General features: G+C 43.5%; 2 protein-coding genes across 2 annotated transcripts in view; both read right to left on the reverse strand.

The window, feature by feature from the left end:
* Nucleotides 1-930: 930 nt before the first annotated feature.
* Nucleotides 931-16,479, reverse strand: LOC138784504 (extracellular calcium-sensing receptor-like). The gene is made up of 6 exons (XM_069960090.1): nucleotides 16,280-16,479; nucleotides 13,983-14,274; nucleotides 10,732-11,559; nucleotides 8,314-8,541; nucleotides 2,707-2,830; nucleotides 931-1,844 (listed from the first exon to the last, which is right to left on the reverse strand). The coding sequence occupies exons 1-6, from the start codon at nucleotides 16,477-16,479 to the stop codon at nucleotides 931-933; spliced, it is 2,586 nt and encodes an 861-aa protein (XP_069816191.1).
* A 20-nt stretch (nucleotides 16,480-16,499) lies between these two features.
* Nucleotides 16,500-22,836, reverse strand: part of LOC138784511 (extracellular calcium-sensing receptor-like) — a 28,604-nt gene continuing 22,267 nt past the window's right edge. The window contains exon 10 of the mRNA XM_069960101.1: nucleotides 16,500-16,559. Coding sequence (XP_069816202.1) covers nucleotides 16,500-16,559 — 60 coding nt within the window. The remainder of the gene's footprint in view (nucleotides 16,560-22,836) is intronic.

The raw sequence follows: 22,836 nt of genomic DNA on the forward strand, positions 1-22,836 counted from the left end.
TACCTACGCAAGGGTTTGTGCCTTCCAAACGTAGCCTAGTGGTTCACCTGCTGGCAGCGGCAAAGTCACTGATCCCCTTGCAGTGGCTGAGCAGCTCCCCCCCTACCTTCACCCAGTGGATAGATAAGACCAACCAAATCTGCAGGCTGGAGGAACTCACCAGCTGGGTTAATGGGACCCATGAGGCGTTTGCAAAAATTTGGACACCCTGGCTCACATAAAAAAAAGGCCCCGCATCATCACCCCCCCCCCCCCCCCCCCGCCCCAACCTCTAGCATGTAGCTTTTTAGCTCCCGATGTTACTGCCTCTGCTGGCAGGTGAACTGTGGTTATCTGAACTGTGACTATTTGAACTGTGCTTGCCTGTGGGCTTTACTGTCCCAGGATTCCGTAATGTGGACCTAACAGAGAGATCAGGCCTCACCCCCCCTTCACCCCCCCCTCCTCACCCTCCTTCCATTTTTGCTCCATCCCCCGGACACTGTGGGGGGGCGCAATACCAGGCAGAACACCTCCCCCCCCCCCCCCTACCCATACCCACACTGCTGGCCAAAGCCTATATCTCCAAACCTGAACATGGACTTCATCTTTCCTAGACTACAACACTCATCATGGATTGCTTCAAATCATACCAGATGACTGTCGCTATGTTATGCTTCTACCATTGTGAACCGTCAATGTGTTTATTACCACATGTGTGCAATAACTCCCTAATCCCCCCACTCCCAACCCCCCCCCCCACACACACACACACCAGAATGTTTTGCAATCATTCGTTATTAAGGTTCTAATGTTGTTAAAAATGTTATATATCTTAATGCTGTTCTAACACGCTCCTTGAATAAAAACAGATTTGATAAAAAAAAAAATCCTTATAATTTATGTTTATGTGAAATACTAAGAACAGAGAAAATAGAAAGTTTTTTATTATTAAATATTACAGCTTTTTTGTTTCTTCATCAGCCTCTCTCTTGAGTTCATGTCAGGTCTAAATACAATGATAAAACATTTTGGAAGGAACATGCAAATAACCAGACCCCAGGTTGATGATTGGATAGCAAAGATCTCCATGGCCACCATGTATTTTCCCCGGGAACTGAGGGATGCGGGAATGTAGGACAACCAGACACTCAGGAAGGCCAGCATGCTGAAGGTGATGAACTTGGCCTCATTGAAGCTGTCTGGAAGTCTCCTGGCCAAGAAAGCCACAATGAAACTGATAGAGGCCAGGAGACCAAGGTAGCCAAGCATAGACCAAAAAGCCAAAGGTGACCCTTCATTACACTGAATAATCAGTACTCCTGAATTACTTTCTGATTTGACTTCTAGGAAGGGAGGAGAGAATGTCAACCACATAATACAAAGAAAGATCTTAATGAGGACACATGAGATGACTATGAGATATGATACACGTGGTCTAGTCCAATGTCTTAGTTGACTACCAGGTCTTGTAGCCTTAAAAGCTATGACTACCATAATGGTTTTGGCCAAGATGCAGGAGACACAAAGTGCAAATACAATACCAAAAGTCACTTGTCTTAAAAGACATATCTCATACTGGGGATAACCAATAAAGACTAAAGAGCAGAGAAAACAGAGCGATAATGACACCAGGAGCAGACAACTTAGGGAGTAGTTATTGGCCCGAACAATGGGGGTTGTTCTGTAGCAAATATAGAGGCCGAGGATCGCCACAGGAACCAGTGTTGAGGAGATGCCAGTAACCATTAAGGTGACGCCCAGTGGATCTTCATGTGAAAGGAATTCTTGGGTCTTGGGAGCACAATGATCTTGGGTTGGATTTGGCCACATATCCCGCGGGCATTTTATACATTGTAGTGAATCTAAAAAAAAAAAAAGTTTAAAACATAGTGTTGTTTAGGGATGAGCAAAGCAAATCCAGTGAAGGCTGATTCACAATGCAGTTAGCAAAAATTTGCTTTGTTAAGTTTTGTAAGCTTTGTATTTAAATGTAATCAAGATGATGGCAAAAAGAAATGTAAAAAAATTATGTACTCACCTTTTCGTGCTTCACCAGTTTCCTTCTCTGTGTCCTGGTGTCTCCAGCCACCTTCTTCCCGCTCAGCCAATTGCTGACTGAGAAGGGACAGTGCCATGGCAAGTGATTGGCCGAGCGGGCTGGTACTCTCCAAACAAAATTGACACCCTGCTAAGCCAATCACTGTCCCTCACTGTCACTCAGCCAATCACTGTCCTGTCTCAGTCAGTTAATAATTGGCTTAGCAGGCTATCACTCTCAGCCAATGACTTACTGAGATGGGACAGCACTGCAGCACTCTAGAGAGTGACAGTCCACTCAGCCAATCACTGGTTGCAACCCTGTCCCTCAGTCAGTAATTAGCTAAGAAGGTTTTTGGCTGCAGTGGACATCGAAGACTAGAGACCATGGACACCGGGGAAGCACCGACAAGTTTTGATGAGCACATAGCTTGATTGCACCAAAACAGTTAAACACCTGCAATTGTTTTGGTGTTCTGTTGTGGTTTGTTCAGGTTCAGTTTAGAAGTTCACAAATTTTAAGAGACTTAAAGAGACTGAAAACTTAAAGAGAATGTGTCAGCTCTATATCATGCTGTGGGACATTATTGCTTAGCTGAAATTTTTTTTACCTTCATACAAAGCTAATAGGTTGCCTTTAATTATGGCCTAAGAGAGTAAAATATTTGAAATATTTTTATTTTCTACCTGTGTGGTTAGCTATCTCTTCGGAAGGACATGGGATGCATTGGAAACAGCATAAAGGTTGGCCTTCTCTGGCTGCTTTCCTGAAGCCTGGTGGACAACTGGGGCTGCAAACTGAAGCAGGGACCTGCAAAGGAATTTTCATTGATTTTTTATCTAGTATTTTGAAGATAATGGCAATAAAAAGGAAAATAATCTGTATTACAAAATCTTACTTTCCTGTGGCCACGAAAATAATCTTGCCTGCTCTTGATTAGTGAAAAGTTAGGTTCGAGTCGAACATCTCGATTTTCTCGAACTCAAACCGAACATTTTACTGTTTGTTCGAGTTAGCGTTCGAGTTAGTGTTTTTGCCAGCCAATCAGTGCAGAGCATATAGAAGTGTCAGAAACATCATTGCTGAGGTGTAGGGGTCTCATTGGCTGCTAAAATCATATGACCATCTGATATAAAAGTCACTGTGCAGCGTTCTGGTCGCCATTTTCTCTTCACTATGTGCTGTACAGACGGCTATCTTAGTGTATCATTGTTTCCCTGCATGACGCCATTTCGATTAGTCATTGTGCTGCGTTCTGGATGCCATTTTCTCCCCACTCACTGTGCTGTACAGACTGCTATGTCAGTTTATCATTGTCTCCCTGCATGTTGCTATCTCGATTAGACAGATAGTGAGATTAGTGATATTACTGAGATAGGTATTGAGATTGGAGAGATTAGTGAATTGCTTATCAAGGGTACACTAGCATATTTACAACAAGCATTTTCCTGTCCATTGTCAGCATTGCAGTCACAGCAATACTTAGCTTTGGTTATGCAGGCTGCATATTGGATCTGCCAATTTATACATAGTTCCAAAAAGTGTATTTTGGTCTGCTCACATCTGTTATACAGTAATTAAACGTACATCTCATTTGTGTTCTTGCATTTGTTTAATGATTACAGCTCTATTCCTATAAGTTGAAAAACGTCCTCTGTCCGTCACCAAATATATGAAATACTTGATACCTGTTACACAGTAAATAAATGCACATCTCATTTGTGTACGTGCATTTGTTCAGTGATTACAGCGGTATTCTTATCAGCTGACATACGTTCTTTGTCCGTCATAAAAAAAATACAGAATACTTCACATCTGTTATACCCAGTAATTAATCGTACATCTGATTTGTGTACGTGGATTTATCGAGAGTTGGTAGATCTGTTGATTTTTTGTTGTTGTTGTATCTTCTATCTAAGGTGGTAGGCGAGCAATATCAGGTGTAGGAAGGGGAGATAGAGGTAGTGCACAAGGCACTGCTTCCAGTGCTCCGGCCAACATACAAGCAAGAACATTGTCAGTACCAGGACCATATGGACTATACTCTTTTGCTAGGTTTCCTGTGCGCTTTATTAATGAACTGCATTGTCAATCTGTTTTTCAGTGGTTATCGGACCCACAATAAAGCCCTTTGACCTTCTCTTCCTCTCAGTCACGGCAACAAATGTCATCATCATCATCATCATCATCATCATCGTCAGTCCAACTGGAAGCAAACATGTGTACAATGTCCCTACCCAATATACAGGCCACTGAAAATAATACAGATTCTGAAGAGCTCTTTGACCACACAATGCAGTTGGGGTCAGAAGGTGGTTCAAAAGATCAAGAGGCCAATTTCTGATGCCCTCAGAGGAGGATCAGGAAGCTGGTCTGTTGTCAGAAATACAGAGCGGTCAGCAATGCCTGAAAGTGCCTGTGGCTTTTAGCTCGCAGTTTGAGGATGTAGACTGTCAGATAGAGGAAGTCACCTGTCATGACGATGATGAAATCGCGGCTCCAATGTGGTATTTAAAGTGACAGCTGGCAAGGGCATCATCAGTGGAGCATGAGGTAGTTACAGTGCGGGTCTGACCTAAGAAAAGGAGAGGGAGGTCGCACAAGTCCGCTTAAATTACTTCGCCAGCCGTGGTCAGTAGTGGCAGCCGGGAGACCGGTACTAGGTTTTCACTGTCTAAGAGGTCCGGAACCTGTGAAGCCTGGGCCTTCTTTGATCAAGCCTCTGATTCTCCCACTGAGGTTTTATGTTGTATTTGCCAGCAACGCGTCAGTAGAGGAAAAAATTAAAAGTGTTTAAGTACCACGAGCATGAACAGGCACATGCAGGGAAAGCATGAATTGCTGTGGAATAGTCGCTCCGATAAAAAAGGCCACACAGGTCCTGGGCTTCCAACTACCGTCACATCTACCGCCTCCTCCTCCTTTTCAAAGCCAAAGCGTCCCTCTTTTGCCGATGTGCCGATGCAGCAAGACCAAGCACCATCTCCACTCGAAGATACTATCGGCCGCTCCCACCGCCATCAACACAGCTGACACCTTCTCCTACCAACAGTGTGACCTGCATGCCGTAAATCTGCCAGTCCGGCAGCCTGCCTTCTGTGTACCAGTTGTGGGAGCATAATAAACGCTTTCACTCCAACCATGCCAAAACAAAAAAACCTAATGTCGGCATTGCCAGGCTGTTGGTTTTGGAAATGTTGCCTTTCCGCCTGGTGGACACAGATGGCTTCTTCCACGTTCTGGCTCTGGCATGTCCCTAGTATCAGATACCTAGCAGGCATTTCTTTGCAAGAAAAGCTGTCCCTGTCCTGGCCCAGGACATTGCAAAAAAATATATCAAGCGCGTTGGCTGCATCTGGGATGGTGCACAGCCAGGATCCCCAACCTCGACAGGTAGTATCACGTGTTAACAGAAACCAGCCCGTTATTAAATTAATTTGCTTGGAGATCGTCAACACACAGGTCAAGAGCTGTGGAGGGCTCTGCATACTCAGACAAACCACTGGCTGAGTGCTAAGAATCGGCACCAGGTAAGATGGTGTGCGACAACGGGAGCAATCTCCTTGCATACATCTGGCATACCTCATGAACCTGGTTGTGCAGAAATTTATTAAGTGCTACCCTGGTGTTGAAGGCTTCCTGAAGAAGGCTCGAGGTCTTAGCTCCCACTTCCGACGTTCGCACTCTGCTTCGGCACGACTGGCATCATTGCAACGTGATCTGGGCCTCCCCTTCAACCGTCTCATCTGTAATGTGGCAACACGCTGGAATTCCACGCTCCACATGCTTTAGCGGTTGTGGCAGCAGCGTAATGCCATTATGCAGTACGAAATGTCGCATGGCCTGACTAGCAGACCTCGGGGTCTTCACTTATAGAAAGTAGAGATAGGTGAAAGATTTGTGCACCATCCTTGCCAGTTTTGAAGAGGCCACCACAATGGTCAGTCGAGACGATGCCCTTATCAGCATAAACGTTCTGGTGATATTTTTACTGGAACACGCGTTAGGCACTCTATGTCAGCAGGTTTCAGCAGTGATGGAGGAGGAGGAGGAAGAGGAGGAGGCAGACGCGGAGCCTTACTCACCGGAGGATGTGGAGGACCCAACTGTTACACAGGCAGTGGTTCTAGGTCGAGGGCGGGTGCAGGCCGGCAGTACAGCTCCCACAGTAGAGTGCATGAGGCTAGCCAGACCTCTGGTGACGGTCAGTTGAAGGAGGATGAGAAGGCAGGGGTGGACACCAGTGGTACTGATTCCCCTTCACTGGTAAGAGGTTGGCACATATTACAGGGGGAGGAGGGGGAGGAGGAGGAAGAGGATGAATATTGCCCTTCGACCCCGAGGCTTGGGAGATCCGGGTAGCATCTAACACATGAGTGCTTGGATGCTACATTACTTCTAACATGATTCAGGCATCAAGGCAATAAAAATGAATAGAGATTACTCGGTGGCAATCCTCCTTCATCCACTTTACAAGACCAAAGTGAGCAATTTCCTTCCACCCACAGAAATTGATAGTAGAATGCAGGATTTCGAGACAGGGCTCATTGACCAACTCGAGACATTTTTTGCATCCTCACATTCTAATGTCATAGCGGAACAGCGTCAGCAACTTGGCAGCAGTAGAATCACAAGAAGCCACAGCAGCAGGCAGTGTGGCAAAACCTTACTGGGGGACATTTGGCAATCAATTTTTACCACCTCACCAACCCTGGCAAGACAGGGAAGCTTTATGACACACAGAGACCGCCTTAAGACCATAGTCCATAACTATCTGCACCTTAACATCGATGTTTTTGGACTTGGTCTTGACCCTAGTCCCTTGACTCTAGTTGTCCAAATTGGATGAATGGCCTGAGCTTGTTCGACACATCATAGAAGTGTTATCTTGCCCAGCAGCCAGTGTTATCACGGAAACGTATCCGTCTATCCACTGACAATGTGGATCGTTTGACATTTATAAAAATGAATCAAGCGTGGATCTCTGACCATTTTGTTGCCTTGGTTGCCAATGTCCCTGAGTAGTAATCTGTAGCATGTCTTCTTAAAAATGTGAAATACACATTTCCACTACACTACATCTCATGTCTGTAGTTCTTATGCCTGCTGCTTCTAAAAATTGGATTCTACCGCTGCCCACAGCTAGTGTTGCAAGTGTTATAGCTAAATATATTTTTGAGAAATAGACCCGTATGAGCTTGATGCGCACCGCATACACCTCTTTCTCCTTATCCTCTTTGTAGGCCTCCAAATGGTTATTTTTTTAAATGCCTCCATCTTTCCTGCCATGTTCTGCTACCTAATTTAGTTGAACCGCAACCTCGGTGTTCCCCGGTGGGCTCTTCTCACTACCACCAATGGTACCAACTGCTCATCTCTAGCAGTATTTTATCCCCCTTTTTTTCCCTTTCATTCTTAAAGCCAAATTTCAGGCTATAAATTGTTTTATGTTTCAAGTTTACAGCTTCTCCTACTACATATAGGTGTCAAAATTAACCCGAACATCTCCCATTGACTTTAATGGGGTTCGAGTTTGAGTCAAACTTCGAACCCAACTCCACAACTCTTTATCATCCCACATAAAATGGTGTCTTAATCTACCCCAAACACTTTCCAAATACTCTCTAACTCACTAACATTAGATAATGTGCATCCAGAGAATGAGGAGAGCCACATTTGCTGTACTATGGAACTCCATTTCTGTTTTTACCATATACAGTACATTCATGCTATTAAAGAGCCACAATTTGTTCAATGATCGGAATGGTTATAACGATCCTTTTCAAACATATACAAACATGCAAAAATTTATCTTGTGATGTACACAACTGCATAGTTTCTTCCCACCGATTTGAAACAGCTAATGAACGTGTGGGGAAGGAAGGGCACATGAGGTAATGTAGTAGCCATGTTCACGACTGGCATCACTGTGATTGGCTGTACCATTCGTGTCATTACATATGGTACGCACATGCGATAAAATCGGGATGCTGAATTTTCTTACATTATTTCATGATTCTTGTGCCGTTTAGTAGGAAGAGTGAAACAGGCAGGGACAGCATCTGAATTTAGTTAGATAGCAATATTCGCAATAGTAGTTAGTCAGTGAAGGGAGGGAGAGCTGACTGAGGTTATCAAGAGACCTTGATAAGAGAAAGTGGACATTTCGAAACCAGTGATGATTTGATACATAAAATAAATTAAAAGAATTCATATATGGAGGATCCATATCTTTTACATCTGATAATTTGATAACAGTAAATTAAAAAGACAATAACATTCAAACAACTCACTCCATGGTGTCCCGTTCCCCACTGTATCTGGCTGGTATTGATAGTGAAGACATCCCCACTGGTTATACTGGTATCATAGCTGCCCACTTTGACTTGTCGGAGTTTTCCTTCAGGGCTCAGCTGCCAGTTCACTATATCGTACACAGCAGGTGGATCTCCATTCTCATCGAAAAAGAGTTGTCTACCATCGGACGTGTTCAGACGTAACTTCTTCATGTAGTGCAACAACTGTGAGGAAATGATACAACATTGCAAAGTTACATTTAGGTTTTAAACAAGATGTTCGGAATGAAACCATGCTTTGTAAAAAAAATAAAAAAATAAAATAATAATAATTAAAAAATAAATAAATATATATAAATATATATATATATATATATATATATATATATATATATATATATATATATATATATATATATATAATTTCACCACACCCCTATGTTATAAAAATAGCTATAATAAAGGAGCATTGGGTTTGGCATATTCACAGGGTAAGTCATAAATGTCTGCTTAATGTCCCATCTCTGGTACCTGCACCTGTTTCAAAATCTGCTGGTGCGCACGGATGCGCCTGCATCAGAACTCAGAGTCGCAAAAGATCATCCGGCCGGTGCTGCAAAACCGGCAAGGTTGATCTTTTCAGAGACCGGCCGTTCCGTGACCTGGCCGCGTCACGGAACGGCCGGTTTCTTGTAGCTTAGTTTTAAACTAGAATTAAAGCCAAAGAAAATTTGGCTGCAGGCTGCCCCCCTGCAGCGCTCCCTTCCCGCTCCAGGATGCTCATCAGCCTCCTGGATCTTCTGCTCCAGCGACGTCACGGTCCAGCTGATAGATTGCCTGCTCAGCCAGTAAGTGAATGGGATGGGACACCGCTGCAGTACCTGACTGGCTGAGCGGGTAATCCATCAGCTGAGAAGGGTATTTTAAATTCCGATGCAGGTCAGAGAGCCTATGATGTGGCGCTATGGGGGCACAGGGACAGGTAAGTATGGGTTATTTATTATGTTCACTCCTATCCTTACCTTAAGCCAAATTTTCATTTTTGCCAGTTCACCTTTAATTCTACAGCCTTTAAGTTTTTCTATTTGCTGGGCTGTCCCTTTCTCCTCCTCCATGTTGATATTTTTAACACAAAATGAGCATAAAAGCTTGTAAGTTGCTTCATTTTGCATTTAACCCCTTAAAGACAGAGCCAATTTCGATTTTTGCGTTTTCGTTTTTTTCCTCCTTGTGCTTAAAAGGCTATAGCACTTGCATTTTTCCACCTAGAGACCCACATGAGCCCTTATTTTTTGCGTCACTAATTGTACTTTGCAATGACAGGCTGAATTTTTGCATAAAGTATGCTGCGAAACCAGAAAAAAATTCAAAGTGTGGTGAAATTGAAAAAAAAAATGCATTTTGTTTATTTGGGGGAACTGTGTTTTTACGCCATTCGCCCTGGGGTAAAACTGTCTTGTTATATATGTTCCTCAAGTCGTTACGATTACAACGATATATAACATGTATAACTTATATTGTATCTGATGGCCTGTAAAAAATTCAAACCATTGTCACCAAATATATGTCACTTAAAATCGCTCCATTCCCAGGCTTATAGCGCTTTTATCCTTTGGTCTATGGGGCTGTGTGAGGTGTCATTTTTTGCGCCATGATGTGATCTTTTCTATCGGTAACTTGATTGCGCATATACGACTTTTTGATTGCTTTTTATTACAATTTTTCTGGATTTGATGCGACCAAAAATGCGCAATTTTGCACTTTGGAATTTTTTTGCGCTGACGCCGTTTACCGTGTGAGATCAGGAATGTGATAAATTAATAGTTTGGGCGATTACGCACGCGGCGATAGCAAACAAGTTTATTTATTTATTTACTTTTATTTATAACCTGGGAAAAGGGGGGTGATTCAGACTTTTATTAGATAGATATGCTGCAGAGATCCATGAAATAGGCACTCTTTTACTTCCGGCTGCTGCAGCCGTAAGTAAACGTGTGCCGAGCCGGGGACGGTGCCATCTTGGAGCGGTGCCCGGCCGGCTTCAGAAACGGAGATCGCTCCTCCGGGATAACATCCCGGGGGAGCGATCTCCTCCACTAGACACCAGGTATAAGCTGCGTCCGGTAATCGGATGCAGCTGTCATGTTTGACAGCTGCATCTGATTACTGTATTAGCGGGCACGGTGATCGGACCATGCCCGCTAATACCTGCGGTCCTGGGCTACAAGCGGCACCCGGGACCGCCGCGGTTCAGAGCGGGGTCGCCGCGCGGCCCCGCTCTGAACTCCCTTACCGGCAATAGGGCGTAAATATACGCCCTTTGTCGTTAAGGGGTTAAGAAACATTCAAACCTAATTTTAAACAACATCAATGGTGGTGAAAACAACCAAGTTCTTTAACTGTGCTCACACTAACCTGCCAAGGCTTAAAGTTCTCGATATCAGCACATGTTCCATTGGGGAATGGTCCATCCCCCTTCTTACATTTACCCAAATCACTCAGAGCTTTCGCTATAGCATGAACCGCTGTATAGACATTGTAGGTTACCCGTAGACTAGAAACATCATTGAAGCTGTTTTGGATGCCCTCAAGACTTTCTTGGCCTGTACATTTTATCAATGAATTAGAGAAGTTATTGGCGGATGTCTGATCTTGAAATTTACAACCAAAAACTTGCTCCCACAAGGTTTTTATCCATTTATTTCCCACGACGATGGATGGATTGATCTTGTTGAGAAAATCTCCAAATCCTGGCATGCTTCCACTGAGGAGGGCAAAACCGATTGTCCCAAGAAGAAGATTTGAATATTTCTTCTCTGAAAAGAAAGCTGAAGTAGACCAAGCTTCACTGGCAATCCATACTTTTCCTGTAATGTTCTGCCTCAGCATCTCATCTAGTACAAAGCCTATGTCGACATCAGTAGAAAAGAAGACCACCACTGTGGCTGTTGAGTGTTTAACCACCCGAACAATATGTGGGGCATTTCGATCTTGCCGGCTGGAGACTATTTTTTCTGTAAAAGCCACACAGGCACCAGCTTGTAGTATATCCCTCTTGACCAGTTGAATACCTTGCTGCCCATAATCATCATCAAGGGCCACCAGACCAATCCAGGTCCATCCAAAGTGCAACACCAGCTGTGCAAGACCTCGAGACTGGAAGGCATCACTGGGGACTGTTCTAAAGAATGATCGGAACTGGATACGATCACTGAGCAGAGAACTTGTGGAAAAGTGACTAATCTGTTTGAAAATTCAAAAATAGTTTTAAATGAAAATTGTGATTCAATAACTACAGCAACCATCTACATAGCATAACATCCGTTTGATGATCTAGTTTTGAAAGGAAAAAAGTGAACTTCACAGAGAAGTCAGAAATTGGCACAACTGGTGATCCATTGACCCATTTGCAGTAGCACAGAGATATTCTAGAAAGTAGCTCAATCCTTTTAACTCTTCAGAAATTGATAATAAATGAAATTGTCTCACCTGGACAATACATTCTTTGAATGAAGCAACCCAGCCAATAGACTAAATGGGGAAAGCCCTGCTTCTCTGGCATTGCAATAACCTGTCATTGGTTTAAAAAAAATGGCAAATTTATCATGGCATGCCCTCTACTAGCTAACAGCACCCCTTCAGAAATTAAATTGTGCCAACCCTACCAGTCTTGGAGCTACTCTTCATACAGTTTATTCTCTCTATAACACACATGAAATTTAGTTTTTCTTACAATACAAACTCTTCGAAAGTATTGGGGTGTGTTGAGCAAATCTTTCAAATTTGTTGCAGATTTAGCCAAATTGGTTAAGAGTTTTGATTCAGATTGGGAGATTGGAGTAAAAAATGCCCAAAAGATTTGGAGAAGAACACAGAAAAAAAATCCATAATTCTTAAATGGAAGAAGAATGGAACTCTTCTAAGAGCTGATCACCGAATCAAACTAAGACACTGGAGAAAAGATTCTCTGATCTGATTAAAGTGAATGTACCATCAGGATTTTTTTTTTTTTTTAGCTATTCTGTCGGTGCCTTTGCAGGGATGAAGGTGCTGCCCGATTTCAGCGCTTGGCGCGGTTTCCTTATTGTGCACCAGCATCAATCTATGCACTGGAGGGGGGCCTGATGCTCCCAGTGTAACTATATCCCCTCACCTCGGTGACATGGGCAGATAGGATTCTACTTGAGGCAAGAGGATATTGTTTTACTGTGGGAGTTGGGCCCACCTCCAGTACATAGACCAGGGACGGTGCACATGAAAAGAAGGTCGTTTAGCATAAAAAAACGGGCGGCTTTTTGAAAAAAGGACCATGAATCCAACAGGGTAGTGAAAAAAGATTTTCCCTCATCTTCCTGATGGTACATTCGCTTTTAGCTAAGACGGAACTTCTTAATCTCAATTCTAAGAGTCATTTCTGGAGAAAACTAGGCATTACCTGACCAGTACCAACCCTACAGTGAAGCAAGGTGGGGGTAGCATCATGCTGTGTGTGTGTGGGGGGGGAGGGGAGACTACTTTTGACTGGTAAGGGACATAGAAAGCTTCATGGAGCAAAGTACAGATATATTCCTAATGAAAACCTGATCCGAGTCATACTAGATCTCAAACCTGGTTGAAGCTTTTTCTTCCAACAAGACAACGAATCACAAGGACAACACAGGACTGGTTTAGAAACATCTCTGTAAATGTCCTTGAGTGGCCCGGCTAAAGCTCTGAACCCAATGGAACATCTCTGGGGAGACCTGACAGTGGCATTCACCAACGGCCCCTTCCAACCTGCAGGGAAGAATGGCGGAACATAGCGGAGCCAGGAAGACGCTGGAATCACTGCCCACGGGGCTTCATCTAAAAGGTAACATCTGTGAATATTTACGGCAATGGGATATTTTAGTCTTCCTTTTTCTATAAAATAGCTAATATTTCTAACATCTTTTTACTTATTGTGGGGTAATAAGTGTAGATTGATGGGGAAACATTAAAAAAAAATCCCTAAAAACAGTGTGTGTGTGTGTGTGTTTTATTAATACTAGGTCTGCTACTAGCAGTAGAGAAGCTAAACTTTAGACTGATGACAAATAGTGAACATACTACTGCTGACCCACAATTATACAGAATAAGGCTATGTGCACAAAGTGTAAGAGACCGGCCATTCCGGGACCCGACCAGGTCACGGAACGGCCAGTCTCTGAATAGATCATATCAGCCGGTTGTGCAGTACCAGCCGGATGAACTTTAGCACCGCAGAGTTCTGATGTGGGCGCATCCATGCGCCCCCGCATCAGAACTCCCCACAGCACACAATCGATCGTGCGGCTGGAGCCACTCGCTCCACAGTGTGCACTGACAGGGTTTTCTGCGGCCACTATTCACAGTTGTTTGCGGCGCCACTAGGGATCCCGGCCGGAGTGTATACTATGTGTATACGCTCCGGCTGGGATCCCATAGACAGAAAGGTAACGTATATTTCCGTAATAATCACGGCTGTTGTACAAAATATACGTTATGTGAACATAGCCTTAACTTATAAAAAACCTTTCCACATAAAATAGATGAATCCCTGACTTAAAAAAGCAATAGGTTCTTCATCAATTTATAGTCGTTAGGAAATGACCAAGCATTAATGCTATCTAAAGTGGGCTTGGTGATGTGGGTGTCCCAGCACTTACTTGTGGATACCTGTAGAGCCCCAGGATATGAGCCAGTGAAATGGAGTATGTAGATGTAGAATGTCCAACCACTGCAGCTAACCGGGAGTACTGGTTACATCGATAGTTGGGCACAGGTTGTCCATGCCCACTCAATAGCTGTAGAGTTCCTGACATTGCAGACGGGAGGACTGCACAAGAGTCATAGAGCTGAAATCCCAGGGTGATGTTGGGCAAAAAATCAGGTGTTTTGTTAACTTCCTTCACAGCAAAATACATGGCTTGGGCGCGCTGGTAGGGATATAACATGAAGCTGAGAACAACACAGACAAGTTAATGTTTCATGCATATATTGTATTTATCAACTTACGGACTTTCTGTTGTCTTTAAGCATATTGGAAAGTTAAAATTCATTCTTTAATGGCAAAAAATAATTAACTGTGTTTCTTCCTCTGTGATTTATCTCTCAAATACAATGCATATACCTCATATGCAATATAAGATGTACAGAGTTTGGCTTGGTGCATTGGGGCGGAGCAGTGCTCCTACTGGGGCTCCAGGCCATGAATACAACTACTAACTGCATGGGAACAGTGCCATGGAGAAAGGTAAGGGACATACTTTCCTCCTCAGCGCCATGTGCGTATTAGGGGACTATCAGCAGATTAGATTAGATTTGTCTAACCTGCCGATAGTTCTGTAACATACCAGTCAGGTATATGCTGTCTGTCTGTTCCTCGGTCCCATGCTCCCTTTAGTGTATTGTAGTGGTAATGTAAAAGTGGTAATTTGGTGTATACCACCTTAAGCTGGTCCCCCAGCATTCCTTGTGAGGTATGGAGCACTAGCAAGCTAGCTCGATTGGTGCATGTGATGAGGCATGTCATCAATGGGTGGAGCTAATTTTCCTGTACAGGGAATCTTCCAGATCCCTGGGCAGTGGAAGCCTGGCATTACCCAGGGCAGCATCTAAGTGTCTGCACACACACTATGTGAGAAGCTGACTAGACCTAAGTCCAAACCTCTGCACGCTGTGGACCTCTCTTCAGTATCCTGTGTCCGGAACCCAGTTGTATTACAGAAGACGTCCGTGCTTCCTGTCACAGGGTCCTCCGGTCCAGTTCCAGGACCTCGCAATTATACTACAGAAACCAGGTCTGTCCTCTCTTCCTCACACACCTGCACAGCCGGCATACATGCAGCACAACACACTCAAGACTCTAAAGATGCATTATTGCCCTGGAGCTCCAGAAGCTTGCTAGTCCACTGACTCCCCAAAAGTCTGCCTGTTACTGAACTGTATCCTGTCACTTACAAGTTCCTGCTAGTAAAAGCACTGTTCATTGAAAGGCCTGTGTCTATGGATTACTTATTACCCGGCAACCAGGTTAAGGAACTAGGAACATCATCTACATGATAGTCTGCTTCAGGGGCCAAGGCCTTAACACCCCTTACACTACTCGGAGTACCACCGTCACCCGCGGCAACCGCAGTAAGGTCACCCCTGGCCACTACAGTTCCACTTTAGAAGGGTACTCCAGCGAAAAGCTTTTTCCCAGTAATGGAAACACATTACAAAGTTATATAACTTTGTAATATGCCTCAATCACCTATCTGCCCCCCTTTCCCTATCTTTTTCCCCCTCAACCCCCCACCAGGAAGTGAAGGAAACTCATTCTTACCTAATGACTGTTGACCCCAGGCTTTTCTTTGGCAGCCATTTTGTGACAATGAGGCCAGCCTCCCTTTGTCAGATAACTCAGGTTGCTCAACTCTGATTGACTGAGCAAGCTGTAAGCCATCTAACAGTTTTACAGAGCCAGTTAGACATCCCAGGAGACAAGTGCATCATGGGAAACCACAAACCAGGAAGGTGTGACTATGTAGACAATATCATTGTCACAAAGTGGCTGCCACAGAACAGCCTGGGGTCGACAGTAATTAGGTAAGAATGAGTTTACTTCACTTCCTAGTCGGGGATTGAGCGGGGGGGGGGGGGGGGGGAGATAGGGAAGGGGAGGCCGATAGGTGATTGAAGCATATTACACAGTTATATAACTTTGTAGTGTGTTTCAATTACTGGGAAAAAGCTTTTAGCTGGAGTACCCCTTTAAGGTCTTTCTGACATTGGCTAATATTATTGCTTATGACTCCACCATCAGCAGGACACACTGAACAACCATGTACGCAGGGCAAGATCACAAAAAATCTATTTTTTTTTTTTTTTTTTACTGGAACAATTTTTTAATGCAATAATGTCGGACTTTTATCTGAATTATTAGCAAGCATCTAAACAATAGATCTGAGACTAGCCTTACGTTGTACAGATGGCAGGTCCAGGCCTCTCCTTGTAATTGATGCTTGGGTATATATTATCCATGTAAACATTCATCACGGCTCCGATTATTATATTCCCATCCATGGACATGCCTGGTGCGATATCACTGCCGGTCAGTCTGCAAGTAGACTCAATGCAGTTACAGAAGTGTAAGATACTAAGCACAAAGCGAATCTGCATCGTCTGTAAGAATTGTGGTGTCAGATGAAGAACTGGTTATAGATGGAGAAGATTGTTTCTATTTTTATTAAACCAGAAACCTGCAATAAAACAAGAATTTATTTATATTTGTACAAAAAAAAATGGTGGCCATATGGTAAGCACTGCTGGCTTGAAAGTCTATACATCTAATGTATGTATAAAAGCTTATATTTTTCTCTCCAAGTTTGTCTGGGTTTCCTGCCCACTTAACAACACCAAAGCTAATGCAAATGGTCCACACAAAGACAGGTGGTTTAAAGGAGGGAACACTTGTGTCTGGATGGTCTGGGTAGAGACAGGGGGTATAATGGAGAGGACACTTGTGTCTGGATGGTCTGGGTAGAGACAGGGGGTATAATGGAGAGGACACTTGTGTCTGGATGGTCTGGGTAGAGACAGGGGGTATAATGGAGGGGACACTTGTGTCTGGATGGTCTGGGTAGAGACAGGGGGTATAATGGAGGGGACACTTGTGTCTGGATGGTCTGAGTAGAGGCAGGGGGTATAATGGAGGGGACACTTGTGTCTGGATGGTCTGGTCTGGGTGGAGACAGAAGATGTAATGGAGGGGCCATCTGTGTATGGTTATGGTGTGGGCAGAGAGGGATGTAATGGGGGGGGCACTTGGGTCTGGTTATGGTGCAGGTGGGGTCGTGAGGTGTAATGGAGGGGCCGCCTGTATTGGTGTAGAGAGAGGGGTGTAATGGATGGGCCACATGTGTCCCTACTGGTCTCTGCCTGGGACATCTGTTTGCTGGGTATGGGCCCTCATGTAACCAATCCTCCCAACACCTCCTAGTAGCTTAGTGAGAGCCACCTAGATGGTGTGCATATACTGACGACTGAATATACATATGGATTGAAGGAAACAATTGCAAACATCAGATAATATAATGTTTTTTATATCGTTTTATATTTTTATGTTTTAATTGTACACAGGTTTTCCTTTTTGCTTCATCTTTTTTTGTTTATCTTTATGTAGGCATTGCATTTATTACTCTGTTTTTGTTTAATAACTACATTGTTTTTATTAGCACTTTTTATGTATGATTTTAGCTGGATGTGATTTGTATGACACTTATAAAGGCTCCGGTACGGCTTTTGTCTTGTAAAATAACTGTCTGTTCATATATCTGATGTTGCCTACTTTATTACACGTAGCGATTATCGTTCAAAGATTCGCTATAACGATCGTTTGCTAGTGATAACTAGAGATTTTGTAGCAAACGATTCTGAGGTTATTACATTCACTGATAACTGTTCTAAACAATTGTTTTTATGTCATTATATGGTCGTTAATTGTTCCCCAACACGACCCACACAACATGTTTTATCGGCGAACGACTTATTAAACGAACAAATATGCGAACAATCATAGAACTACCAACAATCATTTTTCAACATGTTGAAAGACAAAAATGAACAATTTTTCTTTCGTCTGATCGTTGGGTGTTATTACACGGACAGATAATTGTTCATTTCGATCGATTTTTAAATTATAATCATTCCGTGTAATAGGGCCTTAAGGATTAGCCCCCAATACCTATCATTTAGAGTGGATGAGTGGCGTTTCCAATTGTAAACAGACATTCTAAAAATACTGCAAAAAAAAAAAAGGCCAAAAACTAAGTAAAAAAAGAAGGCTCAAAAAGCACTTGAAATTTATGGTGTTTCCAAGTGTAAACAGACATTCTAAAAATACTGCAAAAAAAAAAAAAGGGCCAAAGAACTAAGTAAAAAAAAGAAGGCTTGAAGTGTATGGCCTTTTTTTTTTAAAATCCATAAAAACATACATTTTTTGAGGCTTGAAGTGTGATGTGAATAAAGCCTAATAATTATAGTCAAAACTAATTAACAGATATTCAAGACTGGTGTTAAATTAGGCACCGCCCTCTTTCCCCCAGCCAAATTCACTAAGAGCCGCACACCTCTTAGAAAATCGGGCCGGCTGGGCGTCCGAACCTGCACCCGGCGTACCAAATCTATACCTGCTTCCAGCTGTTATAAATCATGATAAATGTGGCACAGGAGGAGACCACGCCTCCTACCTCCTTGCTGCGCCCCTGCTGTGCAGGCGTATGCCGGAGAGAAGGGGCGAATCTGTGCCCTCTCCCTGGCGTATGCCCCTGCTGGACCCTTCATAAATGTCCCCCATAGTCTATGGCAATACTTCTAAATAACAGTCCTCATGGTCCTCTAACAGGTCATGTATTTGAGGATATACTCTATAGTGCATCTGGTATTATCACAAGTGTTATGTATGGGATAGCCTCAAAACATGACCTGTTGGTGGCCACGAAGACTGGAATAGAGAAGCACTGGTCTATGTTGATCACCATTGATGATCACCATTACCCTGCTCATCTCTCCCCAGTCTGTTACTTCTCCCCTCCAAATTACATGACTTATGGGTGTTCCAATGTTACAGCTCACCCATTCCCCAGCAGCTAACCAGAGGCGCCCCCTACAGTAAACTTAACAAACGAAGAGAGCCGCAGTAGGTCTCAGAAGCTAGCCAGGACACTTAGATACACAAGCTCAAAGAACATCACTCATGGTAGATACACCGACTCTAAAATTTTATATTCCACTCACCTCATATATCTCTCTTAGTTTCCTCTGGCAGTCCCGTATAGTCACTATATATAAGAAGCTCTCGTCCATCCTGGGATTTCTATAAATTACTCATGTCAGTGATTTCTTGTATATAGACGCTCAGTCCCAGCACGGATATAATCAGAATATAGGAAAAATACATAATTATATATAATGATATAATGAGACAATCGGCTGTGTGACCCAAGGGACCACCCAGATATTTCCGATGGTCATAGTATGGCTACAAGCAGAACATTAGCAAACTGGAAAGGGGTCTGGTGCTCACTGAACAAGCACTCCAAGGGGTAGATGGGGAAGAGAGTGATAGCATGGAGGTACAGGAGGAAGAGGCAGCTAGTTGGGTCACAGTTAGAAAAAGGGGTAGAGGGAAGAGTGTGAGGGAGGCCAGTCCTGATCTGGCACACCCCAACAAGTTTGCCAAATTGGCGGATGAGGGGGATGTTGATTCAGGGGTGGCATTGCTGCAGCAGGACACTGCCTCTGAAAGCCAGGGGGGTGTCTGCTCCAGTAAGGTGGGAAACAGGAGTTCAGGGCAGGCCAGGCAGGTACTGGTAGTGGGGGACTCAATTATTAGGGGGACAGACAGGGCAATCTGTCACAAAGACCGGGATCGTCGAACAGTGTGTTGCCTTCCTGGTGCTCGAGTTCGTCACATCGCAGATCGGGCTGATAGATTACTGGGAGGGGCTGGCGATGACCCAGCAGTCATGGTGCACATTGGCACCAATGATAAAGTTAGAGGTAGGTGGCGGGTCCTTAAAAACGATTTCAGGGGCTTAGGCAGGAAGCTTAAAACTAGGACCTCCAAGGTGATTTTTTCCGAAATATTACCTGTACCACGAGCCACACCTGAGAGACAGCGGAAGATTAGGGAGGTAAATAAATGGCTCAAGAGCTGGTGTAGGATAGAGGGGTTTGGGTTCATGGAGAACTGGGCCGACTTCCCGGTCAGTTACAGGCTCTACGGTAGGGACGGGCTGCATCTCAATGGGGAGGGTGCAGCCGTGCTGGGGGGGAAGATGGCTAAGAGGTTGGAGGAGTGTTTAAACTAGGGACCGGGGGGAGGGCAACTACAATATAGTAAGTAAAGACAGAGTAGATGGAGAGCTGGGCCTAGATTATGGAACTGGGGGTGGAGCGGCGGGAGGGGTTAGAATAGTCACTAGTGATAAAAGGAAAGGGAATATGGACAAACATATTAAATGTATGTATACAAATGCTCGAAGCCTCACTAATAAAGCTGAGAAATTAGAACTCATAATGGTTGAAGAGAAATATGATATAGTGGGGATAAGCGAGACATGGCTGGACGAGACCTATGACTGGGCTGTTAATATCCAGGGTTATAGTCTATTCAGAAATTACCTTTCCCAACTAGTAGAGGAACCAACAAGAGGGGGGGCCCTTTTGGACCTGATCTTAACCAATAGGCCCGACAGAATATCAAAAATAGAGGTGGGGGGTCACCTAGGTAATAGTGACAATAACATAGTAAGTTTTCAATTATCCTTCAATAAAATTATTAGTAGAGGGGCTACAAAAACATTAAATTTCAGGAAGGCTAATTTCCAAAAACTAAGAGAGGACCTTGGGAACATAGACTGGGACAATGCCTTCAGAAATAAAAGTACACAAGAGAAATGGGACATATTTAAGAGCATCCTGGGTAAATCGTGTGAACGACACATACCATATGGGAATAAACGTAGTAGAAATAAGAGAAATCCAATGTGGTTAACTTCAGCTGTAAGGGGTGCAATAAATGATAAGACACAAGCATTCAGACAACTAAAACAAGAAGGTAGTGGGGAAGCATTGAGCAACTATAGACAGAAGAATAGAATGTGTAAAACGCAAATAAAAGAAGCAAAAATAGCAACAGAAAGAAGGATAGCCACAGAAAGTAAAACAAATCCCAAAATGTTCTTCACCTATATAAATAACAAAAGACTTAAAACCGAAAATGTTGGTCCCCTCAAAAATAATCTGGGTGTAATGGTGGAGGGGGAGGAGGAAAAGGCCAATCTACTAAATACATTCTTCTCTACTATATTCACAGCGGAGAATCCCATAACAGACGACATGACTAGGGATAATGTTAATCCTCCCATAAATCTCACCTGCCTAACACAACAAGAAGTGGGGAAACGCCTTAAAAACATTAAACTCCATAAGTCACCGGGCCCAGAAGGTATCCATCCTAGAGTTTTGCAAGAATTAAATACTGTGTTGGACAGACCGTTATTCCTATTATTTAAAGATTCTATTACGACAGGGATTGTTCCACAGGACTGGCGCATAGCTAATTTGGTACCAATATTCAAGAAGGGGTCAAAAAGTAATCCTGGAAACTACAGGCCCGTAAGTCTAACATCTATAGTAGGTAAAGTATTTGAGGGGATTGTAAGAGATGCTATACTGGAGTATCTTAATGAAAATAATCTTATGACGCAGCACCAGCATGGATTTATGAGGGATCGGTCCTGTCAGACTAATCTGATCGGCTTCTATGAAGAGGTAAGTTATAGACTGGACCTGGGGGAGGCTGTGGATGTTCTGTATCTGGACTTTTCATAGGCATTTGATACTGTGCCGCATGAAAGGTTGGTCTACAAAATGAGGATGCTGGGACTTGGGGAAAACGTATGCAAATGGGTAAGTAATTGGTTGTGTGATAGAAAACAGAGGGTGGTCATTGATGGAAAATATTCAGATTGGGTTTTAGTTACTAGTGGGGTACCACAGGGGTCAGTGTTGGGTCCACTTCTTTTTAATATTTTTATTAATGATCTTGTAGAGGGGCTACAGAGTAGAATCTCCATTTTTGCAGATGATACTAAACTGGGTAAAGTAATCAGTACAGAGGAGGCTAATATCATATTACAGAGGGATTTGGAGAAGCTAGAGGCTTGGGCGGAGAAATGGCAAATGAAGTTTGATGTGGATAAATGTAAGGTTATGCATTTGGGCCATAGAAATAATAAGTACAGTTATGTGCTAAATAATGAAACAGTGGGTAAAACTACTTCCGAAAAGGACCTGGGGGTATTGGTGGACAGTAAACTCAACTTTAGTGATCAGTGCCAGGCAGCAGCTGCCAAGGCTAATAAAATAATGGGGTGCATCAAAAGAGGTATAGATGCTAAAGATGAGAACATAGTTTTGCCTCTTTATAAATCACTGGTCAGACCACATATGGAATACTGTGTACAGTTTTGGGCATCGGTATATAAGAAGGACATAGGTGAACTGGAGCGGGTGCAGAGGAGGGCAACAAAGGTCATTAAGGGAATGGGTGGGTTACAGTACCAAGACAGGTTATCAAGCTTGGGGTTATTTAAGCTAGAAAAAAGACGTCTTAGGGGCGATCTGATCACAACGTACAAATATATGAATGGACAGTACAGAGGTCTTTGTAGTGATCTTTTTACTCCTAGGTCTGTAACAATGACAAGGGGGCATCCTCTACGTCTAGAGGAAAGAAGATTTCATCATCAGCATCGACGCGGGTTCTTTACTGTACGAGCGGTAAGACTATGGAACTCTCTGCCACATGATGTTGTCATGGCCGATTCATTAAATAAGTTCAAGGGAGGCCTGGATGCTTTTCTTGAACAATATAATATTACAAGTTATGGGCATTAGATTTCTGGTGATACGTTGATCCGGGGATTGTTCTGGTTGCCATTGCAGTCGGGGGGTGGGGGAGGCGGGGTT

Source organism: Dendropsophus ebraccatus, chromosome 1 (genome assembly GCF_027789765.1).
Source record: "Dendropsophus ebraccatus isolate aDenEbr1 chromosome 1, aDenEbr1.pat, whole genome shotgun sequence".
Lineage (NCBI taxonomy): Eukaryota > Metazoa > Chordata > Amphibia > Anura > Hylidae > Dendropsophus > Dendropsophus ebraccatus.

Excerpts from the sequence above, each read along its gene's own strand:
- LOC138784504 (XM_069960090.1), bottom strand. The coding sequence starts at position 16,479 with ATGCAGATTCGCTTTGTGCTTAGTATCTTACACTTCTGTAACTGCATT. Across the intron at positions 11,560-13,982 it reads GGCTCTACAGGTATCCACAA|ATTAGTCACTTTTCCACAAG; the intron begins GTAAGTGCTGGG and ends ATTTTCAAACAG. Across the intron at positions 8,542-10,731 it reads AGAACTTTAAGCCTTGGCAG|TTGTTGCACTACATGAAGAA; the intron begins GTTAGTGTGAGC and ends ATTTCCTCACAG.